The following is an 18764-nucleotide window of genomic DNA, read 5'->3' as shown; positions in this document are numbered from 1 at the left end:
AAATGTAATGCTAAGTGGCCTTCGATCTCATATCTACTCATGAATAGATTCATCGTCTTAAAACCGTGGGAATACCATATCACCATCCATTAAGTGAGTCCGACTCATTAACAATAATTTAGTATGTGGGATAAATTGACCATAATCCAGAGACTAAATGAACTTTACAATCTTGAGAAAGGATTCCCGCGTTAAATGCAGAAAATCTACAATCTTGAGTACGTTACATAAAAGAGTCCTATCTCAAATTTGGAAACATGTCTGCTTATCAAAACACAGAACTGCCTAATAAAAATTCTCTATTAGATGGAGTAACATTAATCTGGCTAAGATCGTCGCTTCCGATCATCTTCCTCATCATCATCAGAATCACCACTCTCCCGAAATCGCGGATTCTTCTCCTGTCACATCAAAACGATTTCAAATTTAGGGAGAACAAAAACCAAAATATTACAACAAAAGCACTCAACATTCCTCTTCCAACGTCAACAACTGTGGCTGTTGCCAACTTGTAGCAAATCCAATGAAATGGAAGCAGATTTGCCACAATATATTTTTTTTAAATCTTTGTGCTTGGGGCAATGTCGCAGCCAGTAAGGTTCTAACCGAGTGGTGTTCTATTGCTGGTTCAAAACTATTTCCAAACCCCTCTTTGGCCTGGGTTCAAGCTCAGGCCGTTGAGCATTTCAGGAAGGGTTCCCTTCAAGGTAAAACCCTACTATAAAAAATAATAATAATACTCTCTGAATAAGCAGTGCAGCAAGTTCTTAGTGGATTGACAGTTGGGCCATTCTACAAGAAAATGCAGAGGAATTAGCCAAAATCATCTTGTAGGAAATACCAGTCGGGAGTCGTGGTCAGAGATTCTCCTGGATTCATGATCTGAGGTTCTCTTTGAGGTCTCATACCCATGGCCATCATCATCTCGGTGTCGCTTCCGTTGGTAATCTACAACAGAAGAAAACCAATTAAACAGAACCTCTGGCCCTATGACAGTCTCATACAATTCAAAAATTGCCAGAACTCTTGTATAAACCACAGGTACATCAATAGCAGAACCATTCTTAGAAAGGAGTTACCTCTACGATAAGAGCCCCCATGACCATGGCTTCTGCCATGTCTACCATCTGCAGGACAAACAGTCGAGTTTGCAGAAGCAGATATTATCATGGATAATAGATAAGAATTTAAGACTACAATAAAGCTTTTCAGGGGACCCAATATGCAACACCATATATAGTGCATGAAAGAAGACCAGAACAGTCTGTTAATCTAATGGTTTCCAAGAGCTCCAGAAGTGACCTTGTAATAAGATGGGCGGTTCATGCTTCTCTGTGTCATGCAAATGGGTCACTTTGGGACCAGCAAAATATCTACAAATCTATATTTTCTTGATGAAAAACAAATACAGTTTGTATGCTGGAGAGTAGCTGCAATGGAACCATCATCTCTAAGCACACTGCAAAAAGGGGGCACTCTAACCACCCAAGAATGATTTGGAATTTTGGATGTTAACGAGTAAAACATATTAATCCAGGTGAGGTGGATACTCTGACCCAAGGTAAATCATTTATCAACTGAAAATATTTAGAACAAGGTCTAATGTTTGAACCTTTGGACGCAAACAATTCTAGGGCCGCGTGCCATTAGTGAACAGTCAATGATTTACCTGATTCCATGTGATGAGAACGCATTACAAGGGTCCGAGGTTTAACCAGGTTAAAGATATGTTGTGTTTGCATGGCCTTAGAAATTCCTCATCATCCAAAAGTATTTAGAACAAGAACCTTCCCCAAAGGCCATGCTTTTACGACTGCCGGTTAGCCTTTTTTCCATAATGCTTGAACCCTTCCTTTGTCCATTTTCTATTGCGTACTTCTCTTTGATAACAATTGCAGGTGCATGTATCCATGTATGTTTTGGTAAAACAATTTATCGACATATCAACCATACAACTTATGGCGGACAAGTGTATTCTATAAGCAAATTTTGACTGTGTTTGCAATTGCATTTAAAAAACAGGCCAGCGCACCCAGATCTATCTACTCAGCCCATGGTCAGAGGCAGCCTTGGGGTACTGTATGATTGGCTGTGGCTGCACCTAACTAGGCTCAGTCCGATGTATCAGATATGAGATTCCTAACTTGACCAACTCAGAATACACTTGTGGCCACAATATTCAAAATAGGCCTAAGATATGTAAACAAGACAGGATCCAATTGACTACCAGCAAGCTCAGTTTTCTTTTGTACTTTTTCTTTCTCAACATCTTTCTGGGAAAATGTCAGGTCATGGAAAAGGAGGTAAGGTTTGGGCAAGGGAGGAGCAAAGTGGCACCGTAAGGTCCTCCGCGAAAACATCTAGGGCATCACCAAGCCCACAATTCACTGTTTGGCTCACAGGGTTGGTGTGAAGCATGTCAGGGACCTGACCTATGAGGAGGGCATTTCTCAAGATTTTCTTGGAGAATTCATCTGCGATTCTAGGAGGAAGACTGTGATGGCTATCGATGTGGTTTACGCCTCAAAGAGAAAGGGATGGGCCCTCCATTGGTTTGGTGGTTAGATTGTATACTTGGTGCTTTAAGATGGTCGGGCTTAGTGGTGCTTGTATATCATGGCTATAGATCAAGTTTCCATTGCTTTTTTTGTTGTTTCCTGGTGCTTGTTTACTTTTCTTTTTTCCTTTTTCCTACAAACTTCTTTTTTTCGACCACAAAACATTCGTGGCAAAAAGGGAAAAAGATAAGTAAACAAGCCAGACTAGAATGTCAAGCAGAAAAAAGGCTAAGCTATGAGCTATAGTCATAGTTTATAAGCTAGAGACCTATACATGGATTAACTTTGAATAACTTACACTGAGGTGGCATAACTGGCGGGAAAGAGCCCAATGAACCACCACCATAATCTACAAGCTGTCTTTGCACTTCCAGCTCCCTCTGAACTAACTTTCCATAACCTCCTCTAGGTAAAACATTTATTAAGGAAACCACACGAACTAGTATAAGGTTTTTTCCAGCTCATGATTAAGAATAACAAAGGTACAAGCGCATCAAATGGTCAACATTGTGGAACAATCTTTCTTCAGGCACAAGTCCAATGAGATCAATTTGCAAGATATAAGACATATATATTTGAAGAATGCAAAGAAAGTATAGACGAAGAACTCATTTATGTTTTGGTTGGCAGAGCTAATACTTATCACATACATCCCAACACCACAAAATGCCAATCGAAAATGAATTAATTTCCACAAGTTAAACTTATCTATAAAGTCAAGCATGTTCATGGAATGGAAATAAAAGTGAAGCATCTTTTATCAGTTATCATCAGGCTAAACGTAAGATCAAAACTCAACCCTCACATAGTTTACATTAAGGGCAAAATGATATGGCTCAATGTAATGGGAAAAAGGTAATATGTAGAAAAGTATAACAAGATTTAGAGAGAATGAGAGAAGGGTAAGCTCCTAGCATTGCCATGAAACCATATTGATATATGCCACTCCAGCACCCTTGACATCATGGAATTATAGTTCCTAAGATTAATCTAGAAAAGAATTCAGAGTAAATAATTTATGCCCATTTCAAAAAAGTGGCTCCACCAAGTGAATTAGGGAAAAATAACAAATTGCTTGAGCTAATGCTGGTTTAGACAAAGCCAACAACAGCATCTAGTTGAAACAGGATTTAGGATCATTTCATGGTAGTGCACACTTGGCAAAAGGGAGGTTGAAAGGGAGAAGATGGAGTGGAAGGATCATTATTAATGCAACTGCAAAAAATTCAACCTCTTCTTCAAGCTCCCAGCTTGCGGAGTGGCATACCTAAAAAAGAAAGGTTTAGGAAGAAAGAAAAGAAGGTATATTCCCTCAACCAATTAGCATCCACATCAAACTTTTATCCATCAACATAGATATTTCATAGTGAATGTTAGCTAAAATTCCAGCGAATTGTCCTCTACACATTTTCTATTTGTGATACCCCGGATTAAGTAGCTCTTGCACTTTATAATGATTCCAAAAGGTTCCAATTGTAACATTGACTAGTCCTATTGGATTATAAACCCAAATGTGCTTTGGGCTTTCCTTGGGGCATTACAATCTGAATAAAAACCCTATGGCGAAAGCTCAATATATTAACTGAATATAAAAATAAGCAAACAAACATTTTTAATAACCATAACCTGTTTAACAATACAAAAATCAAACAGCTTTCCTGACACCTACTAACCTCTGAAAATATCAGCACTACCATGAAAAAAGCCATATTATGACATTGAAATTACATTAAATTTAAAAATAAAAAATAAATAAATAAAACAGAAGGATATCAGGATCATAATCAGTACGATATTCATCTCGCACCTGCATGGAAAAAGATAAGACTCAATTAAAGCAAGTAAAGACGTAGATATCAGGCAATATATGGCAGGCACAACAGCTCACCTGTCCGCCACTTCGACCACGGCCCCATTGCCTGCCTTCCTGGAATCCCCAATCAAAATCCACACGGATAGGACGATCATCAAGAATAGTTCCACTTATATATTTGACAGCATCCTCGGCATCGTCTCGAGAGTAGTAACTGATAAAAACAAAGATAACAATCAACAATAGATATGATTATAAACAATAAGTTGTTGCACGCACCATCCATCCATCCATCTCCACAAATCATAACCAGTTAAAAGAAGCCATATAATTCATGAAAAATGGCACCAAGATCAAGAAACTTTTTTTTGTTCTTTGACAAGTAACCATACTGAATTTCATTAAAAAGCACCAAAGGATACCACCCAAGTACAATGGAAGTATACATAAAATGCCTATCTAAGAATGGGAAAGAGAACAAGAGTTCAAAAAAGCTACAAAGAAGAAAATCTAGTAGTGTTGTGGGTGGTTGACTATCGGTAAAATCATACAAGCATAAAGATTTTTAGCTCTGGTAGTGTTCTCTCACAGTCTTAAAAAATCTGAGCACTTTTGTTCCAAATACCCACTCATTATGCACATCGGAGCCATCTTCCATATATAATTGTCTCCCAGTCTACCTACCTAAACCCCCAATAGATACACCATCCTTTGGGGCATCAGCCACTCAAATCTCTAGGAGCTGAAAAATCGACACCCACAAAACCCTCTAGCAAAATCACAGTGGAGCAACAGATGGTCCAGTTTCCGTACTCTTATTGCACATGGTATATGGCCATAAGAAATTCTTCCCTAAGTTTTCCTCAGTCAGGATCTTACCATGGCCTGCTGTCCATACCAAAAAAAAGCCACTGTAGGAAAAGAGTGTTCAGCCATAAAATGCAATATTTGATGGAAAGATCTAAACTCAATTTTTTCTCTTTGAATGAATCCACCCCAATTGATCCTTGCAGTTTTCTTCACTCTGGAAGAATACATATCAGTCTGGAAGCCTACCTTACAAAATGATATTATCAATATTAATGGGTAGATTTCCTTTTAAGGTTTGATCTCTGCAACATAAGTCATGCCAAAAACAAATTCTAGACCCATCACTCCAACTCATATCTAGCTGACCTAGAGAATTCTTCATGAATTTTTTCCATACGCACAACCAAAATGGTCCATTAATCGCATTGAGCACCATCCGCCCCCCTGCATATCCCAAACTTAATTTCCACCACTGATTGCCCCCCTCTGCTTGAGATCCTCTGGATCATGGCATGGGTCTTGCCCAAAAGAGGAACAAGAAGATGAAGAAGAAAAAGAGGGACGAGACGGAAGTGTAGTGAGGAGAAGAGGAAGAGAAGAAAAATGTGTAGAAATGTAGGGGCTTTTTTTTGTATAGTTAGGGTGGGCAAGCAGGTAGATATCCTACCTGCCCTGTTTAAAAAAAAATTAAACAATCCATCCCGCCTACCCGGTACCTTGCAGGTAGAGCAAGACGAAAGGGCGGGCCCGGTGCCGAGCACCTGGTGCCCACCCCTAACCAAAGCCATTTCCCTAGCAATGCTCAATTTAAACACAATCAAGTTTTCAACTCTAAAACGGAAGCACATACCATAGGACAATTACATAGATGGTATTTGGATTGGATTCACCATCTACACCACCCAACAAGAAATCCCTTTGAATTTTCTCAATCTGTTTGCCCACATCGAATGGGAAGGGCAAAAGGACAGAATATGTAAAAAAGTTAGTGATGGTGCTCTTTATTTGTGTAGAGGTCGCAATATATGACATGACTCGTGAACCAAATATGAAATAACCCGTCATGTTAGGGTTTTAGGGTTTGGCCTATTCAATTAAACGGGTCATGTCAGGGTGGGCCCATATAGTCTAATACTCATGACTTGATGCGACACGAACACGACCCATGATCACGAATTGCCACCCCCATCTCTGTGATCCAACAGCCTTTAGACAATGGAAGATATAGGCAAAGATGTCTATGTCAAAGATGTCACCCTAAATCCAAGGATACCGGGTAGTGCCCAAATGTCTTCCTAGTAAGAATCCAACTTTGATTCGGCCCAAATTGACTTTCAAGCTGTCTCGTTTGTTTTCAGAAATGAGATGAGATGAGATGAGTTGAGATTAAAGTTGAAAGTTGAATAAAATATTATTAGAATATATTTTTTTAATGTTATTTTTTTTTATTGAGATTTGAAAATGTTGAATTGTTTATTTTATTTTGTATGGGAAGTTGGAAAAGTTGTAATGATTAGATGAAATGAGATGAGATGAAAAGTTTTGTGATAGTAAACGAGGACCCTCATAGCATAGAAGCAAAAAGCAAATGTCAAAAATAGTTTGGATCATTCTCACAGAATAACAATTTTTGAAGGGTGAACACTGAGCTATCCACTCACGCACTTTTCCCAAAAGCCGCATCTTCTTGACAAGTATAGCAAGAAATCCCAATTTGCATGATCAAAAGCCTTCCCCATTCTCATTTGTTAATGTTAGAAAAGCAAGTCCAAATAGAAAAATTTACACCTACAATGTTGCTTTCATCCTGTTTGCTCCCCCCCCCCCCCCCCCAAAAAAAAAAAAAAAAAAAAAAAACACACACACACACAAGGCTAATGGGGTAAAAACCCTTTATATACACCGCTCAGGCTTCTTTGGAATTATTGATATAAAAGTAGCATTAAGGCTTGTTTCAAACTCCCCTAAATGTGGAAGTCATGGAAACATTAATTAAATTTACCTTGAGTACCTCCCAACACTTATGAGGAAAACGAGGGAAAAATACAGAGGGCAAAAGAGAAACCATCTAGACCTGGTGCCTTCTCGCCATTAAAGGCTTGCAATAGTTCAAGGACATAACTTTCCTCAAACTTTGTTTCCATCCAAATGGCATCATCACTGCCAACAACCTCAAAACATATGCCATCCATTTTAGGGCACCAACAAAACTATTCAAAGTATAGGCAATGGTAGAATTACACAATATGCCAAGTTACAATTGTATGGTCTAATGAGACAACCATTAATCATCACTAGGGATCTAGGCCAATTATTCCTCCTATTCAAGTTAGCCACTCAATGGAAGAACTTGATGTTTCCATCACCTTCCCTCAACCATAGGGTTCTTAATTTTTCTCCAACTCACTTCTTCCATAAGACTCCAATTCCATAATAGCATCTTCCTTGTGCAAGACTTCTCATGGACAAAGCTTTCTTTTCCACAATCCAATCAAGACCACAAAGCTCATTCAATAACATCGATTTCCAACTGTATATATGACCAAATTTCTCCCCGTTCCATTTTTTAAGATCTTCTTTCAAGGCTTTCAACTTGCTTGCCAATACAAAGCAATACCCTTTGCGTCTAGTGACACCTCGCAATCAAACACCAATGGGAAATGATCCAATAGCAATCTGGGAAGCCTCCTCTGAGAGACATCTAGAAGAATATGTTTGCATCAATTGTTGCAAATAAGGCTAACAGCCATCCTTCAAACCCATCACAAGATAATCCCACAAGCTTATGGAAAGTTCTTACCTTTTACAACACCCAATTTGAGGTACTTGGACTCATGGGCTCAGTCCTCAGGGGGCCTACTATGCAGTGGCTCTAGTAGTTCAGCTCATTCTCATCAAGAGAATCAAATCAAAACAAAAGGATGTTTGTTTTTTGGGGTCTTCTAATACAGCAAGCTCTTCAAAAGTTCCCGAAATCAGCCCCCTCCCACTTCTGCATTCCCTAGTCCTCATTTCCCCTTTAGTTACCTTCTACAACTCCATTACAACGCCCATCAAATCTGTATTCCCATTCATTAAACCTTGGAAAACCAGCACCTCTAAGTTATCCCCCTCTATGCTTGTTTAGAAATTTTTTGCTCCACTCTCACTACCTACTCCATTCTTATCTGCAACTCTCATGCTTTTAGGCTCTACATGCCTCACTTGCATTTCTTGCACACTCTTTGTTTTGATAAGTGATAGAGAGAGAGAGAGAGAGAGAGAGAGAGAGAGAGAGAGAGATGCAAGTACCCTATTTAATTTTCTTGCAGGGTCTACCTACTTTGATCCACATAGAAGGGTCGAAATCAGCTTCCTCAACTTCTATTGTTATTTCCTCTACAAAAACAGGGCTTTGATAAAGTATTGTCGGTACTTGCTAACAACAAACCCATATCTTGTTGAGATTCACCTCAAAATTAGATAGGTAAGAGGTGATCAAACATCTGAAATGCTTCACATGATCAATATTGAGAGCCAATTGACTGGTAGAAAAATGACGTATTTATCTAAGATGGTAGGATCACCTTGATCAAAAGTACCTTTAATTTCCTAAATATTTCTTGTCATTGTTTCCCCTTACCACTAGGGTTGCCAATAATTACAAGGTGAAAAGTTCAAAATCACCTGGTAAAATGGGCCAAGGTTTGCTCTTTGATTTCCAAGGAAGGGTTGGGTATTCAAAATTTGCTTTTGTTCAATTGCGGGAAGTGACTTTTGCATTACTAGCATGAGAGGGAGACCTTGTGGAAAGCCTTGGTGGATTCAAAATCTAGTTGGGGATGGGGTGGATACTATTCTAATGAGAGGTATATAGGCTTCATGGGGTAGGATTACAAAATAATGTCAAGAGATGAAGAAAGTTTATTTAGTCAAGCTAAACTTGAGGTGGGTTATACTCTAGGAATAGATAGAGCATGACTTATGATGTCATTAGATGGCCCCTCAAGCAAGCTTTCCTAGAGGTTTATGGTATTGCATGTGTAACAGGCTTTAGTGGTTGCATGTGTAAGGAGCTTCAGTGGCTGATCTATTGGTGATCTCCAATGTAACACCCCAATAAAAAGCTCAAACCACATGGCCTATATTTTAAAAGGATTTGATGGGCCCCAAGGTGGGCCAAGTCGTAAAGATCCTTTGCAAGTTTCAGAATGGGCAATTACAAGATCAAGAGCTAGGAAGATCAAGAAAGTTATGCAAGGATGGGTGAAATCCACTTGAGACGTGTTTAGCAAGAGCCGTTGATTCAAGATGAGCTTGAGAGGAGGAGATCCAGTTTTCATCCACGTGATACACTACGAAAGACACGACTTGGGCTTATTGTTATTGAAGGTTTTGGACTTATTTATTTCATTAAAAGAGCTTATTTTATTAGTTTAGAATAAGTGGGCTTGAGGATATCCGTCTACACATCTTATTTCTGATGAACTAGGGTTTTTGGGAAGGCCTTGTATTTTGGCCAAAGGCATATTTGAAAAGTTATTATTTAAAGTAAACTAGAGTTTTAGAAGTACTGTAGCCCGGGCACTGTTCACGCTACAGTACCCGCGACTCACTTAGGGTTTTGGGGATTGTTATTTAAACCACTTGTAGCCTCATTTGAGAGAAAAGACATTTATTGAAATTAATGAATTTTATTCATTGTGAGTTGAGTTTATCTCCTCTTGTTCTTGATTGAATGTTTGAACTTTTTTTTTTTTACCTTTTTTTTTTTTTTTTTTTTTTTTTTGATGTCGGGGAACCTCTCCAAGGCAGGGCCCTTTGGACCCACCCCTGCAGAATAAACCCCGGTCCCGTGCAATTGAACGTTTGAACTTATCAAATGTAAATCACAACCTTTGTGTCGTTCTTCCTTTGTAATCTGGGTTCTTGAGACGGGTTCTTCAACGGGTCTAGATTTTTATATAATCTAGATTCTTGAAACGAGTTCTCATCGGATCTAAATTCTCCATCCATAGACTTGAATTTGGTTTTCTTGGGTTTGTTTTTCCAATATTGTTGTTGGGTCTCAAAGCGAGTCGATTGGGGTTCACATCAGGATTAGTCAATGATACAATTGGAGCCCTATTAGAACCTTATAAAGAGCAAGAACTTCTCTTTTCCAAGCAATATGGAATCTCATACACCACCTACCATTATCCTTATTATATGGGGTACCACAATCCACCCCCCTTAAATTCTCGACATCCTCGTTGAATCTGTCCGTTGTAGGTGGCATGGCTCAAGTCCCAAATTTCTGGTTGGGATAGGCTCTGATACCATTTGCAACGTTCCAATGGAAGGCCCAAACCACATAGCCTATACTTTAAAAAGACTAGTCAATGAAACAATTGGAATCTCATTGAAACCTTATAAAGCGCAAGAATTTCTCATTTCCAAGTAATGTCAAATCCCATACACCATCCTTATCATATGAGGTATCACATCCAATTGTTCCAATCAGTGAAATGTTAGTTTTTTCAAACCAGGTCATAATTGATAGGTTGATGTCTTCACAAAATTCTTCAATCTATTGTACTCTATCAGATTATGTCTTGGAGGTTCGAGTGATATTCTTTCTATAAAGTCCTTATACCTTTGGATGGTAACTTCTTCCCATAAGGAGCATTTGGTAGACAAGGATGCCCAAGAGATTTGCTTTAATGTGTGGACGGCATCCCTAGAGGAGATCCTTACCAAGGGTAACCTAAGGAAACATCATATCATTACGACAGTTTGGTGTTGTATGTGCAGAAAGAGTGGTGAATGCGTAGACAGCCTTTTACTCCATTGTAAGATCATCAATGCCGTGGAGTGACTTTTTGGGTCAATTTGGGTTAGTTTGAATTATACCCAAAAGCATATTAGACCTCTTTGCTAATTAGAGCATTATATGCACATAAATATATATATATATATATATATATAGAGAGAGAGAGAGAGAGAGAGAGAGAGCGTTATATGGCAACCCACAAATTACAGCAGCGTTGAAGACGGTCCTATCTATCTAATGTGGTCTATTTGGAGAGGAAAGAAAGATAGAAATTTTGAGAATCACAGGCAAATGATGTAGGAGCTCAAGACTTTGTTTTCCTTTACTTTTGTGCCTTTTTGGCAGCTTCTATAGAGTTTAATGGACTGAGTTTTCATTTTGCGAGTTAGGTGCTTCTATACATCATGTGTACTTGGGCTACACCTTTTGCATTTTTCAATAAAAGAAAACAAAAAGGGAGTAGCCTTAGTACTCAGGAGGTATAAAAGAGAAGCATGGGAGATATAAAAGAGATCCACAATATGAGACTAAGATCTAAAGGAAATTCATATGCTCACCAACAAACTATATTGTGTATGATACAACAAGGATACACAAAAAGTAGCTTATTGGAAACCTTTTTTTTTTTTTTTTTTTTATAAGTAATAAGAAATTTTATTGATAAAAAGAAGCAAGAAGCTTACTGGTAACTTGATAAACCAGCCCTGAACTACTAGAAGAAGAAGGGGTATATTATAATCAGAATAGAATAGATTCAGGAAAAGTATGTGCCAATTTCCAGTACATTTCAAGTTGAACAAAATCAAGTTAAATTTTCTTTGTAAACACTCCATTCAGATTACCATCAATTCTTAAAAAGCCTGGCATGAGTTGACATGTAGTAAAAACAAAAAGTTTACTCTTAAACCCTAGGAGTTGCCTGTAGTATGCCAGCTCCTAGTCTAAGGTTCAAACCCTTGGCTGTAAACAATTTCTGGGGGCCACATCCCATTGGTGGAAAGTCAATGACTTATCTTATCTGTGTGATAGGGACACGTTACATGAGTCCGGGATTAACCCGGCAAAAGACACATTGCGGATTCCTCGTCATAAAATAAACATTTACTTGGAAAAACTCCAAAACATATGATAATGGAAATAAGATGTGAAGCATGAACTTCAAAATTTTGGAGAAGCATGCTAGAAAAGTTTTTGCTAGGTTATTTTTTCAAATTTTTTTGATAGGAGAAGCATGCTAGAAAATTCTCAGTCTTCGCTTATGAAATCATCATAATAGACACAATAAAAAGTCTCATTAAGAAATTACTTGAAAGTGTAACTAATATAAGTTGAAATCTTCGATAGAATGGGATATATTATTTATGGGATGGGATATTACTTGAAATTACTTGTTGACCACATGAAGTCCCATTATGGGATGGGATATTTTCAATGCCAACTCATTAAGAAATTTCATATTGACTACATATCCCATCACAAGTTACATTTTGGGATATTAATAACATTTTGGCCGGAAAACTGAAGGCATTAAAAAGGGATCTTAAATAGCGGAAGAAAGAGATTATTGGCAATGTTGAACAATAGGTACAAGCACATATGGAAGAATTACAAGATTTGTATAGTACAGAAGAAACAAGAGCTTTAATTGAAGAGGAACAAGGAGGAACTAAGTCAAGCTTGAGCTGGAGCGGTTACATTATCATAGGAGGTGTGTTGGAGGCAAAAGCCAAGGACAAGTGGGTGCCCAAAGTTTTTTCATAGAATGGCTAACTCAAATCGTAGAAAAACTCAATTGAGATGCTCCTAGTTGATAGCTCTATATCTACAAATCAAAATGTGATTTGTAATCAAATTGTGCAATTTTTTTAGAGATTACTTACTGAGCAATTTTCTTGGAGACCCCAATTATATGGGATTTCTTTTGATTCCATTGGATAGAAGGAGGCCGAGCGGCTTGAGAGGCGATTCAAAGAGACAAAGGTGCTCAAAGTTATGAAAGCTCTACATGGTGAAAAGGCTATGGGCCCAAACTGTTTTACTTCAGCTATCTTTCAAGAGTTTTGGGATGAGGATATCATGCGTGCTTTCCTTGAGTTTCATGAAAGTTGAAAACTTGAGAAGAGCTTAAATGGATATCAAGAAGGCATATGATCATGTCAACTGGAAATACCTTTTATATTTGTTGGAGAGAAGGTTTTGGGAAAAAATGGCGACTCTAGATGCAAAATTGCATATCTACTCTAAATTTCTCAATTTTAATAAACAGCACTTGTAACACACAGCGCTCCCCATGGTTAAGAAATACGTCAATTTTTTTAGAAAATCACAAGCCGGGGTGCTACTACTAACTTTAAAATATTTTCTTATAATTGTACCAAATACAAAGATTCCTTATAATAAATAAAGTCATTTTGTATTAAAATATTGAAATCATAAATGAGAGTGCGCGTAAGCATTTATTAAATTTTCTCAAACTCTGTGCCATAAAAATCATAACTTAAAATCTCTGGAAATGATCTAGGCCATTGTCACGCCTCCCTAGCTAAGTCTTATCCTACAGCTCTACCTTCATAAATATTCTGACTTCGGGTGGTTTAAAAACATAAAAAAAACTAAAATAAATCGATGATCCAGTAAGAAACCCATAATAACATAAACATATTTAACATAAGATTTTCATAAAATATATCATACTGAGAATTAAAATAATGGTTGTTCATAAATGAGAACTGCTACTGACACAGAAAATACACAAAATAAACCAACAAACTGATGTAGTTTCATGGAATCTGTTAGATCTACTTTGTAATAAAAGTAACTTTACAATCTAACGTACCACATCAAGTCACATCAGTTTGTGAGTTTACTTTTGTGTAATCACTTTGTGGCTAAAAGTATTTTCCTTCATAAGTATGTTGATGGCATGCATGACTTGTCTAAATTAACTGCCTTGTCCGGAACTACTGATCTGATCTGATACTATGGTAGACCATACTTGAGTCCGTGGTTTGCACATCCACCTTGACTGTATTGGTATAATGCATCTAAATGACCATCTAATTAATCTGATCTATATCTTATATTTGATTTTATGAAAACTTACGTGTCTTATGCAGCGTAAGATGCATAAGGCATACATAAATATAATATGAGGAATGAAACGTGATGAATGACGGACTTGTAAATATTATGACATGTGTGGTACATAAATACTGGCTTCCAAAGAACTGGCTTTAATAATAATATATAACTAGCTAACGTGTACTAATCATAATTTATGATCAAGCTACTTATCTCGCAGCGTTAATCCAATATTTCCAGCATGAAATCAATCACATGAACTAGAATGGGGAAGAAAATGCGAAGGATGTTGTGAGAGGAATGAGGCAATCGGCTATTGGCATGGTGAACGTGGGACATGCACAGTGCTGGACTGGGTATCTTGGGTTCGGCCGCTGCACTTACAGAGGTCTATGATTTTTTCCAAATAACACATGAAAGGAAAATATTTATAAAGAGATTTGGGAGAGAGTGCTGACGAGTTCAAGTTCGAGTTGGACTTGGTCGCGATCATTCAAGGAGTTTGAATTTTAAAACATGATCTTAGTTCATTCAATGTAGGATTGGCAGTGATTGAGACTATGTAGAGGACTTTAATAAGTGATGAATTTAAATTGAAATAAATTTCTAATGGCCAATCTTTAAATTCTTTTTTTTTTTATATAAGTAAATTATTAATAGGTGGGCCAATCTTTAAATTCTAAAATGAGTCTAACTCGTTCAATAAATAATAAATGGGATTTAACCTAATTATTAAGCTTAATTAAAACTCATAATCAACCTCAATAATTTATTGCTTGTGTGGGCTTATCCAATATGGCCCATTAAATATAATTTAGGCTTAATAAAAATTATCAACATTCTGACCTTAGAATTATTGGGCCCGTTACAGCACTCCTTCCGGTTTCTTCGACAGTTAAAAGGCTTGTAATAGGGGCACCCCTTGTCACCTTTGCTCTTTGTTATCGTCATGGAAGCTCTTAGTAAAAGGTTATCGCATTGATTGTTGGGAGTTTCATCATTGGCTTATCTATGGGGGCATAAAACACTCCGGAAATAAATTTATCTCATCTTTTGTTAGCAAATGAAATAGATGATCCAAATCAACTACCTTGTTTGAGAGCTCTATTCCCTTTATTTATTTTATTTTACTTTTTTGTTAGCAGATGACACATCTATTCCTATGTTTTGAAGTGATATATGGGTTAAAGATAAACTTAGCTAACTCAAAATTGGTCCTAGTGTGTCAGGTGGCTAATGTGGGAAATTTGACAAGTATTCTGATATGTAAGGTGGCTTCCTTACCAATAAAGCATCTAGGGCTTCCACTGGGGACCACTTTTAAGGCAAAAAATAATAGGAGATGGATCCAATATTAGATTTTGGCAAAATGTGCGGTGTCAAGATAGGGCCCTTATGGAAGTGTTTCCCGAGGTGTATGATGTGGTACATACTAAGGAGGTTTCTATAGTGGATAATTTGGTGGTTTCAAGTAATACAATTCAATGGAATGTTAGCTTCAATAGAGAGGTATAAGATTGGGAGATGGATGATTTGATTGAGTTTTTTAACATGTTAAATTCCACTAGAATAATACTTATAAAAAAAAAAAAAAATCCACTAGAATAAGAAGGGGAAATGAGTATAAGATTCATTAGATTCCATCAAAGAAGGGGGTGTTATAAACTATGCTCTTTTCATAATATTCTATGCACTCATTATATTAATTATTTTCAATGGAAAAGTATATGGTGGACAAAGGCACCCATGAGAGTTTCATTCTTTGCTTGGACAGCCATGCTTTGGAAGATCCTTACAATGGATAAGTTGCGAAAGAGAAATATAGTTTTGGTAGACTGGTGTTGCATGTGTAAAAGGAGTAGGTAGTCAGTTGATCATCTTTTACTTCACATTGAGATCGCAAGTGCATTTTGGTGTGATTTCTTCAATTGGGTTGGAATGGCATGGGTAATGCCTAGAAGAGAGTAGTGGAGCTTTTCTGTGCTTGGAGAAGGCATGACAGCCCATAAAATACAAATTGCAACCATGTAGAAGATGGTCACTATAATTCCTCATTTGGAGCATATGGACTGAAAGAAAGGAGATAAACTTTGAGGATACGGATGATGGAGGAGCTCAAAAGTTTCTTTATTCACACTCTTCTCTCATGGACTTTATCTATAAACTTTAATGGTCTTAGTCTACATGACTGTAGAATCTTTTGCTTCCACTAACTAGGTATCTCTCGTGTATACTACATGTGTCCTTGGGTTGTACCATTGCGCTTATTAATAAAATCTTATAAAAAAAAATTATCCTAAAATGTCAACAATTATGAAGAAGAATGGGGCCTTACAGAACAAAACAAAAGCCGCAAGGCGTTTTCGTGTTCTTATCCAAGCCCATAATTATCTTCTTAATCTCTCCAGCTCGGGAGAAAAGCTCATAAACTTGTTCTTCGGTTGTATAAAAAGACATATTACCCACATAGACAGTAATTGATGTCTGAAGTGCATGTTCAAAGTCCTCTTGCGATCCAGGGAATTTTCTATCCCTATATGCTGAAAGCTTTGATGGATCCTACAATTTATGAAAAATAAGATAATCAGCAAGTTTGATAAGCAGAGAAAGGAACAGTGATTAATAAGATGGAGCACATAGCAAAAGAGTATTCATGTCATGGTTTTTTTTTAGCATGATAGTCTGGTAATAAATAGTCTACATACTTTCATTTTTAATACAAGAACTGATTTTTCCTTTCTTCTATGGGTTGAGGGGGATAGGGGACCGTGAAGAGGTGGTAATGCTCAATTTTACACAAATATCACAAAATAAGAAAAGTGAAAATATATTGAATAAGAAACCTTGCATACAAGCACTAACAACATTTAAGGCCAGTTCTGGTTCTCTTAGAATTTGAATAGGCTCATTCATACATTACATGCATATAACACAGGAATTCATTATTTTGAACAGTGTCATTGGAAGCAAGCTGGATCTATTTCAATGTGGTCGAATAGATTAGTCCATAAAAATCCATGAGAGATGATTGTTTCAACTTTTTATGACGATAGTTCCAACCCTTGAAACAATATAATACAAGACGACGGTTACAGGCGTCTGTAAGAAACCATCATGACAAGAAGGTCAAGATTTTACGGAACGCCAAGGCAGCCCCTCTCAAAATACAAGTGGAGACAGCATTTCAGAAATGCACCCGAGTTCCTTGGTAGCATATTTTTGTAGTCCCACTTCAATTGACAGGACATCTTCCACACTCCCAAATAACTTACTATGGAAATTCCAAATAATCCGAAATAATTATAAGAAACGTATAATTCATGGGTATTATTATAAGTTCGGAAAAAATGAAGATCGCGAAGTTGCGTAAAACAAAAGCTGGGCACCAACTTACCTTGAAAAGGGAAGCCATCCCCCTCCAAATCTTGAAGCAGATTGCCCCCAACTAAAATTACAAAAGAAAACCAGCTTTACAGATTATCAAACAGCCACAGCAGTTTTCACAAGCCGTGCGACCAAATGTGTGTGTGCGCGTAGTAATTATAAGCAATCATGACAATATAAAATTTCGTGAAGAATGTTCTAAGGCCGATTGAGAACCCTAGCTTCAATAAAACCCTACCTTTAAAGAAGAGCAGGCTCGGAGAGAGAGTAGCCGAAGAGCTGCTGTCAGTCGGAGCTTTGCGCTAATATGATTTTAAGGCTCTATCGGTCTGGGCTTATGCCTGGTTTGGATAGTGGTTAAGTTGATTTTAAAATTTAAAATATTATTATAATTTTAAAATTTGAAAAAATTAAATTATAATTTAAAAAAATTAAATTATTTATTATATTTTATATTAAAATTAAAAAAAATTGTAACGATTAAATAAAAAAAAATTGAATTGAATAGAATTAGGCTTACCAACCATACGCTGCCCGATTCCTCTCACGTCAAGAAAATTTGGTCGGTTTGTCTGCCTGGGGACTTCCCTCATAAATTCCCGGTGTCTGTTGAATCGTTTACACCACGATTGTTAGTAGTTTTTTTTTTTTTTAAAATTGCTAATCACTTAAATAGAAATTTATATATATATATATATATATTAATCAATATAGTTAAGAGTTGATAAAATTAAGATATTATTTTTTTATATATATTTGGCATTGTTTTTAGATTAATGTTAGATACACTTATGGATTGTATAAGTCGTGCATTTATTTAAAAAAAAGCAGATCTTATTATTAAAAAATTCTTTATTTCATGTGAGTTTTATATCTTGTTTGTTTTTATAGATGAGATAAGATGAATTAAGATTAAAGTTAAAAATAAAATAAAATCTTGTTAAAATATATTTTTTTAATATTATTTTTATTTTGAGATTTAAAAAAGTTAAATTGTTTATTTTATTTTATATAGAAATTTAAAAAAATTATAATAATTAGATGAGTGAATTAAGAAATATTATGAAAACAAACGAGGTCTTACTCATTTTTTTCAAAATAAGAGTTGAGCATTTACGTACTCTATAATTATAAATATCGTTTATCTTGTTTTTCGCTTTAAAAAAAAAAAAAAAGATTATAATCTAGAAGCCAAAATGTATTGTGGAACAATTTATTTGTTCATCAATGAGAGAATTTGAAAAGCTGGCCAATGATTGATTATATTATTGTCTTAAATTTATGAAAAACAATTACAATTACCCAAAATAAAATTTTAAGTTTATAT

The 18764-nt window shown here is 36.5% G+C and overlaps 1 protein-coding gene, 1 non-coding gene and 1 pseudogene across 2 annotated transcripts; 2 read left to right on the top strand and 1 right to left on the bottom strand.

Annotated features, from left to right (window-relative positions):
* Positions 1-107: 107 nt before the first annotated feature.
* Positions 108-17784, bottom strand: LOC122304033 (nuclear cap-binding protein subunit 2-like). The gene is made up of 9 exons (XM_043116055.1): positions 17676-17784; positions 17448-17498; positions 16389-16612; positions 4447-4585; positions 4332-4365; positions 2857-2967; positions 1080-1127; positions 842-948; positions 108-401 (listed from the first exon to the last, which is right to left on the bottom strand). Exons 2-9 carry the CDS (start codon positions 17463-17465, stop codon positions 327-329), a joined length of 756 nt encoding a protein of 251 aa, XP_042971989.1. The 5' UTR covers positions 17466-17498; positions 17676-17784; the 3' UTR covers positions 108-326.
* LOC122305874 lies at positions 564-715 on the top strand. The gene has a single exon (XR_006241302.1). It is a non-coding gene; the product is annotated as a U4 spliceosomal RNA (small nuclear RNA).
* LOC122304034 lies at positions 2282-2565 on the top strand (annotated as a pseudogene).
* Positions 17785-18764: the final 980 nt, after the last annotated feature.

The sequence above is a fragment of the Carya illinoinensis genome, chromosome 3 (assembly GCF_018687715.1).
Source record: "Carya illinoinensis cultivar Pawnee chromosome 3, C.illinoinensisPawnee_v1, whole genome shotgun sequence".
Taxonomy (NCBI): Eukaryota; Viridiplantae; Streptophyta; class Magnoliopsida; order Fagales; family Juglandaceae; genus Carya; species Carya illinoinensis.
Note: the sequence above shows the minus strand (reverse complement) of the source record. Positions and strands in the feature narration are given on the sequence as shown.